The 18,431-nt window shown below is 39.7% G+C and overlaps 1 protein-coding gene across 1 annotated transcript in view; it reads left to right on the top strand.

Annotated features, from left to right (window-relative positions):
- The window catches only part of DDX58 (DExD/H-box helicase 58), a 72,245-nt gene that overhangs the window by 27,512 nt on the left and 26,302 nt on the right, over positions 1-18,431 (top strand). The window contains exons 3-11 of the mRNA XM_010354445.2: positions 6,579-6,760; positions 8,005-8,152; positions 9,115-9,234; positions 11,081-11,188; positions 11,589-11,742; positions 12,264-12,522; positions 12,836-12,998; positions 15,167-15,271; positions 17,417-17,574. Of these exons, the coding sequence (XP_010352747.1) occupies positions 6,579-6,760; positions 8,005-8,152; positions 9,115-9,234; positions 11,081-11,188; positions 11,589-11,742; positions 12,264-12,522; positions 12,836-12,998; positions 15,167-15,271; positions 17,417-17,574 (1,397 nt within the window). The remainder of the gene's footprint in view (positions 1-6,578; positions 6,761-8,004; positions 8,153-9,114; positions 9,235-11,080; positions 11,189-11,588; positions 11,743-12,263; positions 12,523-12,835; positions 12,999-15,166; positions 15,272-17,416; positions 17,575-18,431) is intronic.

Genomic DNA, 18,431 nt, shown 5'->3' with positions numbered 1-18,431 from the left:
GTGGAAAAAAAAAATCACAAACTCTGGGAGAAGATATTTTCAAAATATATAATCACTAAAGGATTAGTATCTAGAATATATTAAAAAGGTCTTAAAATCAATTGGAAAAAGAAAACATACCTAGAGCAAAAAATTTGGACAAATATTTCAATGAATACGAAGAATGAAAAGTGAATAAATGTATGAACAGATTCTCAATCCAATTAGGAATTTGGGAATTGTAGATTAGGAACATAGTGAGATAACATTTTGTAACTACCAGAGAGCAAGACTTAAGTCCAACAGTGCTAAGGTTAAAGAAGATATTTAATGGAAATCTTTTTTTTTTTTTTAAGACAGAGTCTTGCTCTGTTGCCCAGGCTGGAGTGCAGTGGCATGATCTCGGCTCACTGCAACCTCCGCCTCCTCGGTTCAAGCTATTTTCATGTCTCAGCCTCCTGATTAGCTGGGATTACAAGTGCCCACCACCATACCTGGCTAATTATTGTATTTTTAGTAGAGATGGGTTTTTTTGTTTTTGTTTTTTTGAGACGGAGTCTTGCTCTGTCGCCCAGGCTGGAGTGCAGTGGTGCGATCTCGGCTCACTGCAAGCTCCGCCTCCCGGGTTCACGCCATTCTCTTGCCTCAGCCTCTGAGTAGCTGGGACTGCATGTGCCCGCCACCATGCCCGGCTAATTTTTTGTATTTTTAGTAGAGACAGGGTTTCACCATGTTAGCCAGGATGGTCTGGATCTCCTGACCTCGTGATCCGCCTGCCTCGGCCTCCCAAAGTGCTGGAATTACAGGCGTGAGCCACCGCACCTGGCCAGAGATGGGGTTTTGTCATGTTGGTCAGGTTGGCCTCAAACTCCTGACCTCAGGTGATCCACCTGTCTCGGCCTCCCAAAGTGCTGGGATTACAGGCGTGAGCTACCGTGCCTGGCTGGAAATCTTAAATATCACTATATGGAGTGTAAATTGATACAACTATTTTGAAAAATAATTTGATATCACCTTGTAGAGTTCAGCTGTCATGTATCCTTCTATCCAAAAGTTTCACTTTTAAGTTTGTGCCCTAGAAGAACTTATACATATATTCCAGAATATGCATATAAGAGTGTTCATAGTATAATTGTACTTACAAAAGCAAGTAAACAAAACTGGAAATTACCCTGATGTCTTTTAAGAGGAGAATGTATACATAAATTTTATAGTATTTACACATGGTCCGTTAAACTACAATGAAAAGGTGTGAACACATCTATAGATGGCAACTCAGGTGAGTTGTAGAAATGTAATGTTAAATTTTAAAGAAAGAAACTTACATGGCATAGGATATAATATTTATAAAGCTCCAAAAAGCTAAACTTAACATATTGCTTAGGGAATCAAATATATGCAACTATAAAAAAATTAAGGTATTGATATATTAAATACAGGGAAGCAGTGACTTTGGCAGGGAGACAGAGGGGTTGGAAAGAGAAGGCACAAAGTATTGGAATATGGTGGGTTTTTTTGTTTGTTTTTTGTTTTTGTTTTTTTGAGGCAGAGTCTCACTCCACAGCCTAGGCTGGAGTGCAGTGTTACAATCTCCGCTCACTGCGACCTCCGCCTCCTGGGTCCCAGTTCAAGCAATTCTTCTCCCTCAGCCTCCCAAGTAGCTGGGATTACAGGCACATGCCACCATGCCCAGCTAATTTTTGTATTTTTAGTAGAGACGGGGTTTCACCATGTTGGTCAGACTGGTCTTGAACTCCTGGCCTCAAGTGATCTGCCTGTCTTGGCCTCCCAAAGTGCTGGGATTACAGGCATGAGCCCCTGCACCCAGCTGGAATATGGTGGTTCTTAAATCGGATAGTGGGTTCACATATGTTCCTTTTCTTGTTATAGTCTTTATTATATATGTTACAAATATTCTGGTACATGCATCAAATATTACATAATATTTACATTTCTGTTTTCAGAGCTATGGTGTTTTCTATCAACAGAAGAATCATGAAGTTCATAAAATTGGAAAGGAGAGCTTTATTTTTCATAAAGGGTTGCAGTCTGTCTGCAGGGTGGCCATTTTGACAGGCTGGGAAGTGTAGCCTCCGGCCAGAAGCAGGAAACAGGCACTTTGAGGGTGGGAAGAGTGAAACAGGGATTTATGCTGAACAGGGTGACCAAATATTCAGTAAGCTGCAGGAGGAGTCATGAATATGAAAGTAGAAGCATGCACCTGGGCAGCTGAGCTTCATGCCTTTCCATGGCACCCATGTTCAAAAACTGGCAGTGTTAGCATGATCCATGGATGGATTTTTTGGCCCTCTGATGTCAGAAGGTGAAGCAGAGGACATGAAAACTCTCACTGCACATCCTTCATAGACTGGCCAGACCCACTCTGTGGTTGGTGGTCTCTTATCAGGAAGAAATGCTGGTTGGTTGTTGTGTTGAAACTGCTAAAGGGAGGGGCAGTCAGGAGGTTGGTTGAAATCAGCAATGGAGCAAGTCTTTCCAAAGGGTTGGTTTCTGTTTCTCTTCAGAGAAAGCACTATTTCTCCACTTTGGGGATATGATTAATCTGGATATTATAAGTTATTTTAACCCTTACCAACCTGTTAGGTAAAAATAGTACTTTTAATTTTTATTTTAAAAATTGAATAAGGTTTAGTATTGGAAGTCCTAGCTGGAGCAGTTAGGCAAGGAAAAGAAAGACAGGGTATCCAAATTGGAAAAGAAGAAGTAAAATCATCTGTTTGCAGATGGCAGAATTTTTTTTTTTTTTTTTTTTTTTTTTTTTTTGAGACAGAGTCTCACTCTGTTGCCCGGGTTGGATGGAATGCAGTGGTGCGATCTCGGCTCACTGCAAGCTCTGCCTCCTGGGTTCACACCATTCTCCTGCCTCAGCCTCCCGAGTAGCTGGGACTACAGGTGCTTGCCACCACACCCAGCTAATTTTTTGTATTTTTAGTAGAGATGGGGTTTCACTGTGTTAACCAGGATGATCTCAATCTCCTGACCTCGTGATCTGCCTGCCTTGGCCTCCCAAAGTGCTGGGATTACAGGCGTGAGCCACCATGCCCGGCCAGTGGCAGAATCTTGTATGTAGAAAACCCTAAAGATTTTAGAAAAAACTATTAGAACTAATTCAGAAAAGTTTCAGGACACAAAAGCAACACCCCAGAATTAGTCACATGTCTATGTATTGACAAATAATCCAAAAAAGAAATTAAGGTAACAATTCCATTTATATAATAGCATCAAAAAGATTAAAATACTTAGGAAGAAACCTAACCAAGGAGATAAAAGATTCATACCCTGAAAACAACAAAATATTGCTGAAAGAATGAAAGATAACACAAATAAATGGAAAGACATCCCCATTCATGAATTAAAGACTTAAGATGCCTATACTACCAAAAGTGAACTGCAGATTCAATGCAATCCCTACCAAAATCCCAATGGCTTTTTTTTTTTTTTGTAGAAATAGAAAAATGTATCCAAAATTTATAGAGAATCTCAAGGTATCTCGAATAGGTAAAATTTTGATATTGAAGAATAAACCAGGAGGCCTCACCTCTCCTGATTTCAAAACACATTAAAAATCTGTAGCAATCAAAATGTTGTGGCACTGGCATAAAGACAGAGAAATAGTCCAAAAGAGCACCCAGAAATAAATTCTCAAGTATGTGGTCAAAGATACCAAGACCACTCAATGGGGAAAGGACAGTCTCTTCAGCAAATGTTGTTGGGAAAACTGGATATCCATATGCAAAATAATGAATTTTGACACTTATACCATGTATTACAGTTCTCCAGAGAAACAAAAGCAATAGGATATATTTGCGTGTATATATGATGAGATATGTATACACATTGTTACTTACATGTATATTTTTGGAATCGGCTCACGTGATTATGGAGGCTGAGATTGTCCCATGATCTGCTGTCCACAATCTGGAGAATCAGAAGAGCAGTTGGTGTAATTCAGAGTCTGAAGGCCTGAGAACCAGGACCTCTGATGTCCAAGGGCAAGAGAAATGATGAGCTCAAGAAAAGAGAATTTGCCCTTCTTCTCCCTTTTTGTTCTCTTTTGGTCTTTAATGGATTGAATGATGTCTGCACACATCAGTGAGGGTGAATTTCTTTATTCAGTCTGATTCAAGTGATAATCTGTTTTGAAAACACCGTTACAGACACACCCAAAAATAATGTTTTACCAGCTATCTGGGCATCCCTTCGCCCAGTCAAGCTGACACAGAAAATTAACCATCACACACTTTATACAAAAATCAACTCAAAATGCATTAAAGACCTAAATATAAGACCTAAAACTGTTAAAACTCCTAGAAGAAAGCATAGGAGAAAAAATTCATGACATTGGGATTGGCAATGATTTCTTGGACATGATATCAGAAGCATAGGCAGCAAAAGTGAAAAAAATAGACAAATGGGACTATATGAAACTTACCTGCCTCAAAGGACATAATAGGGTGAAAAGTCAGCCCATGGAATGAGAGAAAATGTTTGCAAATCATATACCTGATAAGGGGTTAATATGTAGACTATATCAAGGACTCCTGCAACTCAAAGACAAAAAAATCAAATTAAAAAGTAGGCAAAGGGACTGGGCGTGGTGGCTCATGCCTGTAATCCCAGCACTTTGGGAGGCTGAGGGAGGTGGATCACCTGAGGTCAGGAGCTCAAGACCAGCCTGGCCAACATGACAAACCCCTGTCTCTAATAAAAATACAAATAGCCGGGTGTGGTGGCATACGCCTGTAGTCCCAGCTACTCAGAAGGCTGAGGCAGGAGAATAACTTGAACTCGGGAGGTGCAGGTTGCAGCGAGCCGAGATCATGCCACTGTGCTCCAGCCTGGGTGACAGAGCGAGACTCCATCTCAAAAAAAAAAAAAAAAAGCAAAGGACTTGAATAGACATTTATCCAAATATGGTATGCAAATGGCTAATGAGTAGATGGAAAGATACTCAACATCAGTAATCATCAGAGAAATTCAAAGCCATTATGTGATATCACATCACCCCCATTACAATGGTTTCTATAAAAATAAAAACAGAAAATAATGCGTATAGTTGAGGATGTGGAGAAACTGCAACCCTGTGCCTGATTGGTAGGATTGTAAAATGGTGTAACAGCCATGGAAAATAGTATGGCAGTCCCTCAAAAAACTGAAAATATATAACACCATATGATCCAGCAATTCTGCTTCTGGTGTATTTCCAAAAGAATTGAAAGCAGGGTATTGATGAGATATTTGCACATCCATGTTGATAGTAGCGTTATTCATGATCACTTACAAGGTAGAAGCAACTCAAATGTCCATCAGTGATGAATGGATCAACAAAATGTGATATACACATACAATGGAATATTATTCCGCCTTAAAAAAAAAAAAAGAAAAGGAAATCCTGGCACATGGCACTGTGCTGAGTGGAGTAAGTCAGTCACAAAAAGACAAATATTGTATTTTGCCACCTATATAAATTATCTAAAGTAGTCGGATTCATAGAAACAGAAAAAGTGGGCCGGGCGCGGTGGCTCAAGCCTGTAACCCCAGCACTTTGGGAGGCCGAGACGCGCGGATCACGAGGTCAGGAGATCGAGACCATCCTGGCTAACACGGTGAAACCCCGTCTCTACTAAAAAACACAAAAAACTAGCCGGGCGAGGTGGCAGGCGCCTACTGTAGTCCCAGCTACTCGGGAGGCTGAGGCAAGAGAATGGCGTGAACCCGGGAGGCGGAGCTTGCGGTGAGCTGAGATCTGGCCACTGCACTCCAGCCTGGGTGGAGTCTCAAAAAAAAAAAAAAGAAAGAAAAAGAAACAGAAAGAGTGGTGGTTACCGGGAGCAGGGGTGAGGAGAAAAAAAGGAATAGTTGTTTTATAGAGTTTTAGATTTGCAAGGTGAAAAAGGTCTGGATTTTTGTTTTATAACAAAATGAATTTAACACGACTGAACTGTACATTTAAAAATAGTTAAGATGGTAAATGTTTTATCTGTTTTTTACTACAATTTTAAAAAAGAATGAGGTTGAACATCTTATGTATGTTTGTTGGCCATTAGTATTTTTTTCTGAACTTTCTAAATATGATTTTTAAATAAATGTCTTTTAAAGGCATGTGGAATAATATTAAGTAAATTTCCCATTTACTTAATATTATCTTAGAAAAATTAGAAAGAAAGTTCCTTGGGGTCAGGAATTAAGGTTTATATTTCTTTTTGCCTTCTTTACTGTTTTCCACTGAGAAGATACATAATAAACCTGTTGACTCTTTAAAGACAAATCAGGGATTGTAGGTGAAGTCCATGGGGCACTTTGTAAGAAAGATTTTATACTGAGATGAAAATGTAAGACTTCAAAGTTGTCCTTAGTACTTTTTCCCAATAGATAATAGATATTGCTAGAAGGCCTAAAGCGCTGGGTGACTAAAATGAATACTGTTTTCTTTTTGAAAAATCGATGACAATTGGGGGTAATTTACAGATAGTTTTTGAATTCTACCACCATACATTCAAACACGATTTCTATGATACTCATCTCAAAGTATTTTTCAGTTGGTTTCAAAAAGTCCACATTTTTTTCATTCTTTTCAGGTTATTCTGGACTTTATGAAGCCATTGAAAGTTGGGATTTCAAAAAAATTGAAAAGTTGGAGGAGTATAGATTACTTTTAAAACGTTTACAACCAGAATTTAAAACCAGAATTATTCCAACAGATATCCTTTCTGATCTGTCTGAATGTTTAATTAATCAGGAATGTGAAGAAATTCTACAGGTAAGTTAATATAAAGTGCTAAAATTGGGGAAATAATAATCACATGGGAGGTGTCTTCTGTTTTCTATACTGTTTTAGACCTGAGAAAGATCACTGAAACCCACAAAAGTACTCATAGAATAGTACCTTTTTTTTTGTTTTTTTTTGAGATGGAGTCTCGCTCTGTCACCGAGGCTGGAGTGCAATGGCACGATCTCGGTTCACTGCACCCTCTGCCTCCTGGGTTCAAGTGATTCTCCTGCCTCAGCCTCCTGAGTAGCTGGGATTATAGGTGCGCGCTACCATGCCCAGCTAATTTTTGTATTTTTAGTAGAGATGGGGTTTCACCATGTTGATCAGGCTGGTCTCGAACTCCTGACCTCGTGATACACCCGCCTCGGCCTCTCAAAGTGCTGGGATTACAGGTGTGAGCCACCACGCCCAGCCAGAATAGTACTTTTAATGTGAACTGAGTAATTTTTATGTCACAAAGTTTTTTTGAAGTTTGCCCTATTTTCAGTTAAAATCACCATAGTCTGTGAACAGTGTTTTATGCAAATTTAAATTGAACAGATGAGCAGATGAGAAAGGGCTACAGACTCTAGCAGTTAAGTGTTTAGACTCTGAACACAGATGAATTTCGTTAGAATCATAGCTCAACCACTTACTAGCGGTATGATCTTGGGCAAGTTACTTAGTTTCTCTGAATATCTGTTTCCTTGTGTGTAAAATGGAAATAATAATGGTACCTTATTAATATAGTACTTTTATAAGGGTAATGAGATATGTAAATGAGATAATATATATAAAGTACTCATGTATGTCTTGCACAGAGTATGTGAACAATAAGCTTTAGTTATTATGATTAGTAAAAGTCATACAAATTCCTCAACCCTGAAAAAAAAATTGTTAGTATTTTGTTATCTGTTTCCACATATTGCTATATGCCAATATACCCATGTTGGGAATGGTTGTCAAATGATTCTTTTCCTCATATTGCTGATGAGGATAGGTGTAAGAACTCAGAGGCGAAGAGAAGGCTTGGCTTGACACAGTGACATCTAGTGTAAAGGAAAGGATGAAGGAAAAAGTATCTTAAAAGATGTGTTGGACGGGGGAAAAACTGTCATGAATATGACCCATTGAACCGTAATGTACAATGGCTTTAAATCAGATAGTACGTGAACTGACATTTCTTCAGTCAAAACTGATAGAGGGAAAGCTTTTGAGATAATTGATCAATAAACTACAGTTGCTTTGCTTAGATTTGCTCCACTAAGGGGATGATGGCAGGTGCAGAGAAATTGGTGGAATGCCTTCTCAGATCAGACAAGGAGAACTGGCCCAAAACTTTGAAACTTGCTTTGGAGAGAGAGAGGAACAAGTTCAGTGAACTGTGGACTGTAGAGAACGGTAAGACACTGTACCCTCCTTACAGCTCTACTTAGGGCTTCACTCATTCCAACTGGTCTCTCACATCCCATCAGAGGCGTTTTCCCCTCAGAGAGCCAGAGCTACATCTCTAGTGCGAAACCAGCAGGAAGCTGCATTCTGGGAGGGAGGCAGTTACTTGCCTACAAAATTAGTTTGGTTGCATATAACCCCTAAAAATGGACTGGGGAAAACCACTCTCATCCAGAATTAGTCCATCTGGCCCAAACGATTTGGGGAAGGCAGAATCCAAATTCCCAGTCTAAGTTTAGATTATCAGAGAAATAGCTTGAGAATTCTAGAGTTAAAGGTTCAAACTCCAGGACTTACCCCCTTTTAAGAGTAGATTTCTTGATAGACATCGCCTGGTTCTCTTACTGGAAGCCATCTGGAACTGAATCCGACGGGTGAAAGAATTGGTTGTGGTTAAGTGTCTGAACCATCATTTGGTTTCTTGAAGCTGACACTCAGAGCATTGTTTCAAAGGCTGAGTTTGGTAAACATCTGAATATCTGGTCTTAGCTTTCCTAGGCTTCTTTGGATCCTAAGTTGTTTCAGAAACTGTCTGTATAAATACACATATGATTTACTGGGTCAAGAGTCATTCAGAAATGTCTGCTAAATCATGCTTCTTTTTTTTTTTTTTTTTTTTTTTTTGGTGCATACGAATCCCTTGGAGGTCTTGTTAAAGTGTGGATTCTGATTCAGTAGGGCAATGCGTTCCACACTTTGAGTAATATAGCTCTAAATTACACTGGAGGCCAACTCCAAATTGAGATTTGAAACTCAGAGTGATTCTTTTAACTGTTTTAAAAGGTGAAGGGGAGTGGTTGTGAGAAATTTTAATAGAAGTTAAAAATCTTAGTGTTATGACCTTTTTGTGGAGCTTTCACCATCAACACTATAATCAGATTATGTGAAGATGCTTTTTTGGTCTTACAAAGGTATAAAAGATGTTGAAACAGAAGATCTCGAGGATAAGATGGAAACTTCTGACATACAGATTTTCTACCAAGAAGATCCAGAATGCCAGAATCTTAGTGAGAATTCATGTCCACCTTCAGGTACCCGGCATTGTTTGTTCTTTTCCATAATGGTGCTCTTCTGGTGTTTGGTGTGGTACCCAAAGTCACAGCCTTGTGAAAAGGTTTGTAAGGAAAATTAAGAAAGAAAAGAGAATTTATGTTACAATAGATACTTTTTCTATATTTGGAATGCCATTCTCTTCTTCCAGTTCTTCCACTATCTTTTTTTCTTCTTTTTACTATCTTTTTTCTTCTTTTACCACTAAGAAAGTATGTGCATGTCTGTGGTGGAAATGCGAATAGAGTCTTCACCAAAACCTGATGTCTATGAATTCCCAAATCAGCCTTGCTTTCTAAAGAAATACTACTTCTATTTCTGAGCCACTTGCTCAATTTCCTTTTAGGACCCCTGGGCTGCCCTGCAAGTTGATGAAGTTAGTGTGCTACCCAAATGTACCCAGCTGAGAATTGAGTAGGGGCTGAAATCCAGCCTGTGCATTTGCCACACAGTGCATTGAGGGGCTGTGTCCTCCAAGAGAAGCTCCTTTTTCTCATTTACACAGAGGCACTGTGTAAGTTAGCTGTGGCCCTGTGAGGCCCCCATATGCTTCTCAAAGCATATTTTCTTGATGGCTTTATGAGACCAGAAAGTTGTATAATATGCCATAATAAAAAATTATTTATAAAAGACTATCAGGAAGGAAATTAGGATTAATAATGAGTGGTGTTAGAAGAAAAATGATATTAGGATAACATCATAAAGAGAAAATGTGCAGATTGCTTCTGCAACTGAATGTTACAAGTATTTTTGTTCTGTTTTGTTGTTGGTCATTTCAGAATAAAATCTGTTACCCCTTGGAAAAAAAAAGAAAAAAAAAACAATAAAATCAATGAATATGAGTTGCTTTGAATTTTCTGACATGTGAAGATTCTTGCATGTCTTTTGTTGTTTTTTGAGATGGAGTCTCTCGCTCTGTTGTTCAGGCTGGAGTGCAGTGGCACAATCTCAACTCACTGCAACCTTGGCCTCCTGGGTTCAAGTGATTCTCCTGCCTCAGTCTCCCAAGTAGCTGGGACCACAGGCATATGCCACCACATCTGGATAATTTTTGTATTTTTTTTGTAGAGATGGGGATTTCACCATATTGGCCAGGCTGTTCTCAAACTCCTGACCTCAAGTGATCCATCCACCTCGGCCTCCCAAGTGCTGGGATTATAGGCATGAGCCACTGCGCCTGGCTCTTACATGTCTTTTGTGTGAGGTTAATTCACTTAACTTTTTAGAAATTCTCCCTTTCTCTAAAATGGGCAGGTTAGACTCAGTAGATAATTTCCAAAGTCTTTGCTAGCTCTTAACATTTTATATGCCTACCTGTTATTGAGATAAAGCCTTTGATTATTTTTTAAAACTTCTGGTTGTGTCGAGAGAAAATATCATTTGAGAACCTGAAGAACGACAAAGTGTTATTTGCCTTAATATGAAATTGCTTTGAGAATCCAATGTTAACAGTTTGGTTTTCTTCAAATATCTTGGGAGGATTTGTTGCTTTTTTCCATACAGCATTGCCTTTAGTGGACAGGTTGTCTTACCCTGAATTGAGCCATTCTTGCTTTGGTTTCTCTTTGTTAGCCTGCCATGATTTTATAAAAAATAATTCATGTTTTTTTTTTTTTTCCTTCTTGCCATCAATACTTTGTCATTGAGAGAATTCCGTACTTCAAATTAGTGGAAAAGAAAGAGTGGTTACCAAGAGAAAGGATTCTAAACTTTCTCCAGTGAGGCTTTTCTTGCTGGAGTCAGAATTTGTGGACATTAGACTGTAGCTGTTACCGTGATACCTCAGAGCAGGAACTATTTGGTAATTTTGCTCCTTTTGTATTCCAGAAGTGTCTGATACAAACTTGTACGGCCCATTTAAACCAAGAAATTACCAATTAGAGCTTGCTTTACCTGCTAAGAAAGGAAAAAACACAATAATATGTGCTCCTACAGGTAAGCCTATTGCCATTCCTTACATCGTTTTTCTGTTTGCTTCCTTTTTTTTTTCTTTTGTTGAATACTGGGACAGAATGGGCAAGTTTCAGTTTTTTCCTTATTCCATGTGTCTTTTGAGAAAACTGTCCTACTAATGTCCTTATGTATTTTATGGGACATGAGAAGGTAAGAAAAGTGCCCTCTGTTAGCTTGCTTTTGGGTCTTGGCTGTTTGCATGCACCTAGGAAGTAGCTTGATATTTTTTAGTCATAGTGCAAATCCTGTAACTGTTAACCCATCTAAATTATCAATTAATTAGTCAGCTCAGTGGTATTAGAAGAGCCAAAAATAAATGCCTTTCTAGAGAAATATCTAATATATGAGTTACATGTTTTCTTTTTTCCTTACATGTTAAAAGGTTGTGGAAAAACCCTGGTTTCAATCCTTATATGTGAACATCATCTTAAAAAATTCCCACAAGGACAAAAGGGGAAAGTTGTCTTTTTTGCAAATCAGATCCCACTATATGAACAGCAGGAATCTATATTCTCAAAATACTTTGAAAGACTTGGGTAGGTATAATAGTTGCTTCAATTTCTTTTTCTCCAGCTTTGTGTTAATTGATGTGTTTTCTGTTTGGTTTTGAAAAACAATGATAAAAAATTATATTAGATTCAGCTTTTATATCATCCAGATGTAATTCCTTCATGGATTCAAGTCTTTTTTTGTTAGATGTACCAGAAAGCTTAAACTCCCCTGGTTTGCCCTTGTATGGGGAGTAAATAACTTCAGGGATAAATCTGACGTTTATGGGACACGTTTAACTTCTTTAGTGATTTTATAATTTATTTGATATTATTCTTTTACGTACTCTTTTCTCAGTGACTTAATATATACTACTATAAATTACAACTAGCTTGGATTTATTGATCACTTACTATGTGTCAGGCTCTGTGCTAAGGACTTGCCTACAGCTATACTCCTTTTGGACTCAGAGAGAATTTAATCAGTTGATGTTCTGAGCTAGCGTTTCATATTTGTGGTTCCTTATTCACATTGTGGTTGGTAATATGGAATTTCTGTCATTTCCCAGGTATAGAGTTACAGGTATTTCTGGAGCAACAGCTGAGAACGTACCGGTGGAACAGATTGTTGAGAACAATGACATCATCATTTTAACCCCGCAGATTCTTGTGAACAACCTTAAAAAGGGAACGATTCCATCACTGTCCGTCTTTACTTTGATGATATTTGATGAATGCCACAACACTAGTAAACAACACCCATACAATATGATCATGTTTAATTATCTAGATCAGAAACTTGGAGGATCTTCAGGCCCACTGCCCCAGGTATCTCCAAAGTCAGGCGAATACTTTGGAAGAGCTATAATCTTCCTAACTCCTATTTTCTTACTCTTGTGGCCACATTGAAGATGTCCTTCTCAAGTCCCGAGTCCATATTGTACAACTCATTATGAATTTTGTTTCCTTTATTCATTTGTTCACTTAGTAAATATGCATTATGTGCCTCCATGTGCCATACACTGTGTGTTAGTAAAAACAAAAAAACAAAAACCGTACTCCAGCAGGAAAGTTGTATGAGGGGTTGTGGAAACATGGTACCATTTCTCAGACATCTCATGATTTTGAATGCTCCTTACAGGTCGTTGGGCTGACTGCCTCTGTTGGTGTTGGGGATGCCAAAGACACAGATGAAGCCTTGGATTATATCTGCAAGCTGTGTGCCTCTCTTGATGCGTCAGTGATAGCAACAGTCAAAGACAACCTGGAGGAACTGGAGCAAGTTGTTTATAAGCCCCAGAAGTGTAAGTTGGATCCAGTAACAAGCCCTTTGAGATTTTGTTCCTCTCTGCTACCTCTAGTTCAGAGCCATCGAGATGAACACTGAACTTTGACTCTTTCTCTGTTTAGTAGAAAATATTTAACCCCAAACTTGAGTAATAGTCACATTTTTAGCCTCTCTAACTGAGCTCCAATCCCAAGCAATGGATGAACCTCAGAAGTGGCCTGTAGAGAGCAAACGTTCTTCCTCTTTGGTTCCAAAAACCTCTTATAAATGTACTAGCAATGCAAAAGAGGTGATGAGAGAATTTAGACATCAGATAGCCAAGAGCTGGGCTCACTCAGCCTTTTCCCATGCTCTGTCCCTGTGTGGTCATCACTGTTTGAATATGTATTTGATCATTTTAGTTGAAATGGAATGATCTGAATTCATTATGTCACTCCTCAAACGATCAGAGATGATTTTTTAATAAGACTAACAACTGTTTATTGATGTTATTATTATGCTAACCCTGCAAGGAAGAGAGGGATACAGAAAATATATATGACTTCACCCTTGCTCTCTGAGTAGTATGTGACTGTATGTCTGAGGTAGAACAAATACACCTGTAATAGGGAGTGGTGTAGATAAGTTCCTTTTTGAAGGCTGCTTGTGAGTAAGGAGTTTGATGTACCCAATCCCAACTTTTCAGTGTCACATATGAATTTCTTTATAATCCGGTTCCTCCTGCCCTCTGATCTTCATCGCCTTCAAATATTCATAAACCCAACCATGTTGCATTCCTCTGGGCTACTCAATCATGCCACGTGCTTTCTCTCTCCAACCTTTTGTCTGTGCTTCCTTTGTACATCACTGCGCTTTTTTTTTCTTTGCCAAGTTGTGATGGAATATATATGACTACTCTTGCTTTCTTCTTTCTTCTTCCTGTATTTATTCTACAACTCTGACTTCCCTGGAAGAATTAGGTGTTACTTTCCTTGTGTTTTGTGACACTTTGCATGTACAATTTCTTTTTTTTTTTTTTTTTTTTGAGACGGAGTCTTGCGCTGTTGCCTAGGCTGGAGTGCAGTGGTGCGATCTCAGCTCACTGCAAGCTCCACCTCCTGGGTTCAAGTGATTCTCCTGCCTCAGTCTCCTGAGTAGCTGGAATTACAAGCATGTGCCACTACACCTGGCTAATTTTTTGTATTTTTAGTAGAGACAGGGTTTCACCATGTTGGCCAGGCTGGTCTTGAGTTCCTGACCTCAAGTGATCCACCCTCCTTGGCCTCCCAAAGTGTTAAGATTACAGGCATGAGCCACCACACCTGGCCATACTTTACATGTACTTCCGTTAGAGAACTGCTATGGTTAGTTAGCCATGTATATTTCTCTCCCTTAAGATCACAGCCCTGTATGGAGCATGAAGTGTGTTCTTTCAACTGTCTATAATCAAAGCATGGCACATTGCAGGCAGTTAATAATTAGGCTGAAATAATACACTGATAAATGGAGGATCAGTGTGAATACCGCTGGGGGCTGTGGCAGGAGGGAGACTGTCAAAGCACAGAGACAGGGTTAGATTGTGGCACTTGCAGAGACATGAGAGATGCCAGCCTCATCAGAGAAGAGGTAACAGGACAGCCACAGTAAGAAGCTGGTTAGGCCGGGTGCAGTGGCTCACACCTGTAATCCTGGCACTTTGGGAGGCCAAGGCGGGTGGATCACCAGCTCAGGAGTTCGAGACCAACCTGGCCAATATAGTGAAGCCCCCGTCTCTACTAAAAATACAAAAATTAGCCAGGCGTGGTGGCAGGTGCCTGTAGTTCCATCTACTTGGGAGGCTGAGGCAGAAGAATCACTTGAACCCGGGAGACGGAGGTTGCAGTGAGCTGAGATCGCACCACTGCACTCCAGCCTGGGTGACAGACTGAGACTTTGTCTCAATCCAAAAAAAAAAAAAAAAAAGAAGTTAGTTAGACCTACACCATGAAAGACAGATGTTAGAATCAGTACAAGAAGCAACAGGGAGCCATTGCATTTTGAGCATTTGTTATGTCATCTGGACCACCTGCCAGTGAGCTTGGAACCTTAGGTTTTTCAGAGGAAGTATCAAAGGCAGAAAAAGGTTTTAGAGATATCTACTTTGAACTACAGTCTGTCCTTCCTGAAAATATACTCACTCTTTTTTCTTTTTTTTAATGTCTCTAGTTTTCAGGAAAGTGGAATCACGGATTAGCGACAAATTTAAATGCATCATAGCTCAGCTGATGAGGGACACAGAGAGTCTGGCGAAGAGAATCTGCAAAGACCTCGGTGAGATAAATCTCATATTTTGTGTTCTCTCTACTTGGGAATAGCCATTTATTGTTCACTGTGGTCTTTTTGCATTCTCCTTAGTTCAGACAATGTCAAGAGCATATCCAGAGATTGTCTTCCTTGATTATAGGTTATTTAGGAGCCTTATATGTCCTCCTTTATTCTTTCTTTTTTTCCTTTTTAAATCCAAAATAAGTTCATCCAGACACACGCACCTGAAAAATAACCATACTTAAGTCAGTTCATTGCTTTCTCTATCTCCTGACTTTCCTGTTTACCTGAATGAAACCTCCATTCCTCTGCTGGCTCAGATATAGACCTAGAGGCAATCACCTAGCACATTTCCCAGCACTAAAGGAGTGTGACTAGCGATTGGCCAGGGGAAGACAGTGAAGGGCCTGGATTTGAATTTTATCCTAAAAACAATGGGGGAAAAAGTGAAGATTTAAAACTGATTAGTGATGTAATAAAGATACCAGTGAATGAGAAGTACCAAAGAGAGGCAGTGGAGATGGACTGGAGAAGGAAGGAGACACATGTGAGATGCTTCTAACTTGAGTGTTATGATTGGATGGCTAACCGGATTCAGGTGGGGATGAGAAAGGGGAGGAAGGGGCTGATTCCCCCCGAGGCGTCTGGCTTAGGCCCCTGTATGAATGCCAGTGGGTGGTCCTGGTACCAGGACTAGAAGCATTGGCAGGTACAAGGTGAGTTTTGAGTTTTAGAGACGTTAAATGTGACGTCTGTAAGACACCTCATGGAGTCTCTCCTTCTCTCACACGTATTTTGCTTTTCTCTCCCCTTTTCTTTCACAATTGCTATTATAACTGTTCTAACAGTCTTCTAGCTGATTTTGCCCACTTCCGCTCTCTCTTCCATTCAACCCCTCATGAACTAGTTAGTCTTCATTAATACATTTTATCATGTCCCTGTCCTGCTTAAAAACCCTTTGCCTACAGGATAATCTTCACGCCTCTAACCTGCAGTCTGAGCTCTGCCTGAACAACCAGGTTCTACTTATCTTTCCAGTGTTATATTCTACTTCTTCCCTACCTGAATCCTTTTGATTTAGCAATTTCCTGAATGTGTTCATGCATATGTTCATTCATTTAGTGCTAAGGAATGTGCCAGGTGATGGGAATACAGCATGAACCCAAAGACACAGCCCCGGGCCTCAGGGCATTTCTAGTCTGATGGTAAGGCCAAAATTAGATAAGTAATAATAATACTAAAGCAGCTGGTGTGGTAGGGATAATAAGGTGTGTTTCAGGGACAGGGAATACCATATGCTAAGGCCAGGACACTAGAAAGAGTATGGGGACTTCCATTAGTCCTGTAGAATGCTGAAAGGAGAATGGCCAGAAATAAGCAAAAGCAAGCAGAGGCCGGAACATGGGGAGGAGCCTGTGAGCTGGAGCAGGATTTTGGCTGCAGGAACCCACTAAAGGCTTTTAAGCAGTGGACTGGTTTCTCATCTGCAATTTTGCAAACTCCCTCTAACCACTGGGTAGAGAATGGGGTAGACGGAACAAGGCAAGAGGAAGGGAGACCAGTTTGGAGGTTGTCATATTATCCAGCAGCACAATGATGTGGTTTGAATTGGGGAAGTAGCAAAGGATGGAGAGATGGTGACGTGAGTTTCTATTTTCTTACTCCTCCCACCTCAGGTGCCTTGCCTTTTTGCAAAAGGCTACTTAAGACTATTTCATGGAGGAATACCCTGTTTGCAGAGAGTAAGAAAGAAAATTAGGCCGGGTGCAGTGGCTCATGCCTGTAATCCCAGCACTTTGGGAGACCAAGGCAGGCAGATCACCTGAGGTCAGGAGTTCAAAACCAGCCTGACAACATGGTGAAACCCTGTCTCTACTAAAAATATAAAAATTAGCCAGGCTTGGTGGCACACGCCTGTAGTCTCAGCTGCTTAGCAGGCTGAGGCAGGAGAATCGCTTGAATCTGGGAAGCGGAGGTTGCAGTGAGCCAAGATCGCACCACTATACTACAGCCTGGGCATCAGAGTGAGACTCTGCCTCAAGAAAAAAAAAAAAAAAGAAAGAAAAGAAAATGAAAGGGTGAGGCCTGTTTATAACCTAAATGACCATATGACACAGTGACAAACTTTTTTTTTTTTTTAATTTTTTACAGAAAACTTTTCTCAAATTCAAAATAGGGAATTTGGAACACAGAAATATGAACAATGGATTGTTACAGTTCAGAAAGCATGCATGGTGTTCCAGATGCCAGACAAAGATGAAGAGAGCAGGATTTGTAAAGCCCTGTTTTTATACACTTCACATTTGCGGGTATGTTCCTCCTTTTAAGAGTCATATTCTGGTCGCAGCACCTACTGGGAGTGGCACCCTGGAAGCCAAGATAACAACTTCTTATCCTGTCCTCAAGAGCTCGCTTAGGAACCTTTCCAGAAAGTTCTTATGAAGCAAACTCCAAAAGTTTTCCCATTCAGCAGCATCTCAGTTTACTTTCTGAAATTTCACACTGCAGGCAACAGGACTGAAATAAAGGCTCAGATTCTATGCCTTGCCTCTAGCATTAACTGACATGGTTGGAAAAAATTGGGTGATGATGAGAGAACATTATTCCAGATACAAGATCAGTCCGGTGACAGCCATCTTTAAAGCTCAGCAAGTGGAAAGTTCTGTTGCCATGTCTTGAAGCACACATTTCTTCACCTTCGGTGACTCCCCATGCTCAGAAATCCAGGTTCTCTGGCTAACCAAGAAGTTAACGAACTATAGCGACAGCTATCACCTCTGCTTATCCAGCCATTGAAAATATATTCAAATGCATTCAATTAGCATACATTTGTAGAATTTCAGTTAGCTTGGTTGAACATTTGATGGAGGTGGTCAGGGCCATCATTTTGGAAGATGCAATGAGAATGTAGTAATGGCTTCAGATGTATATAGAAATTAAGTGAAGTGTCGGAATTATGAGGCAGGTTGATGTAGAAGTTGATTTACTTTCATTATTGTTTTTTAATTTTGATATGTGTTTTTCACGTAGTTTCTTTTCTAAGGTAAAATTCAATAATCCAAAGTGATGATAATTAATGTTACTAGCTAATTGATTTTTTTTTTTTTAACACTATTTGGTTCAAAGATTTTGTTACAGAACTGTTAGAGGCCATTCATTTTTAAAA

The sequence above is a fragment of the Rhinopithecus roxellana genome, chromosome 16 (genome assembly GCF_007565055.1).
Source record: "Rhinopithecus roxellana isolate Shanxi Qingling chromosome 16, ASM756505v1, whole genome shotgun sequence".
Taxonomy (NCBI): Eukaryota; Metazoa; Chordata; class Mammalia; order Primates; family Cercopithecidae; genus Rhinopithecus; species Rhinopithecus roxellana.
The sequence above is the reverse complement of the archived record's forward strand: the minus strand, read 5'-3'. Positions and strand labels throughout refer to the sequence as shown.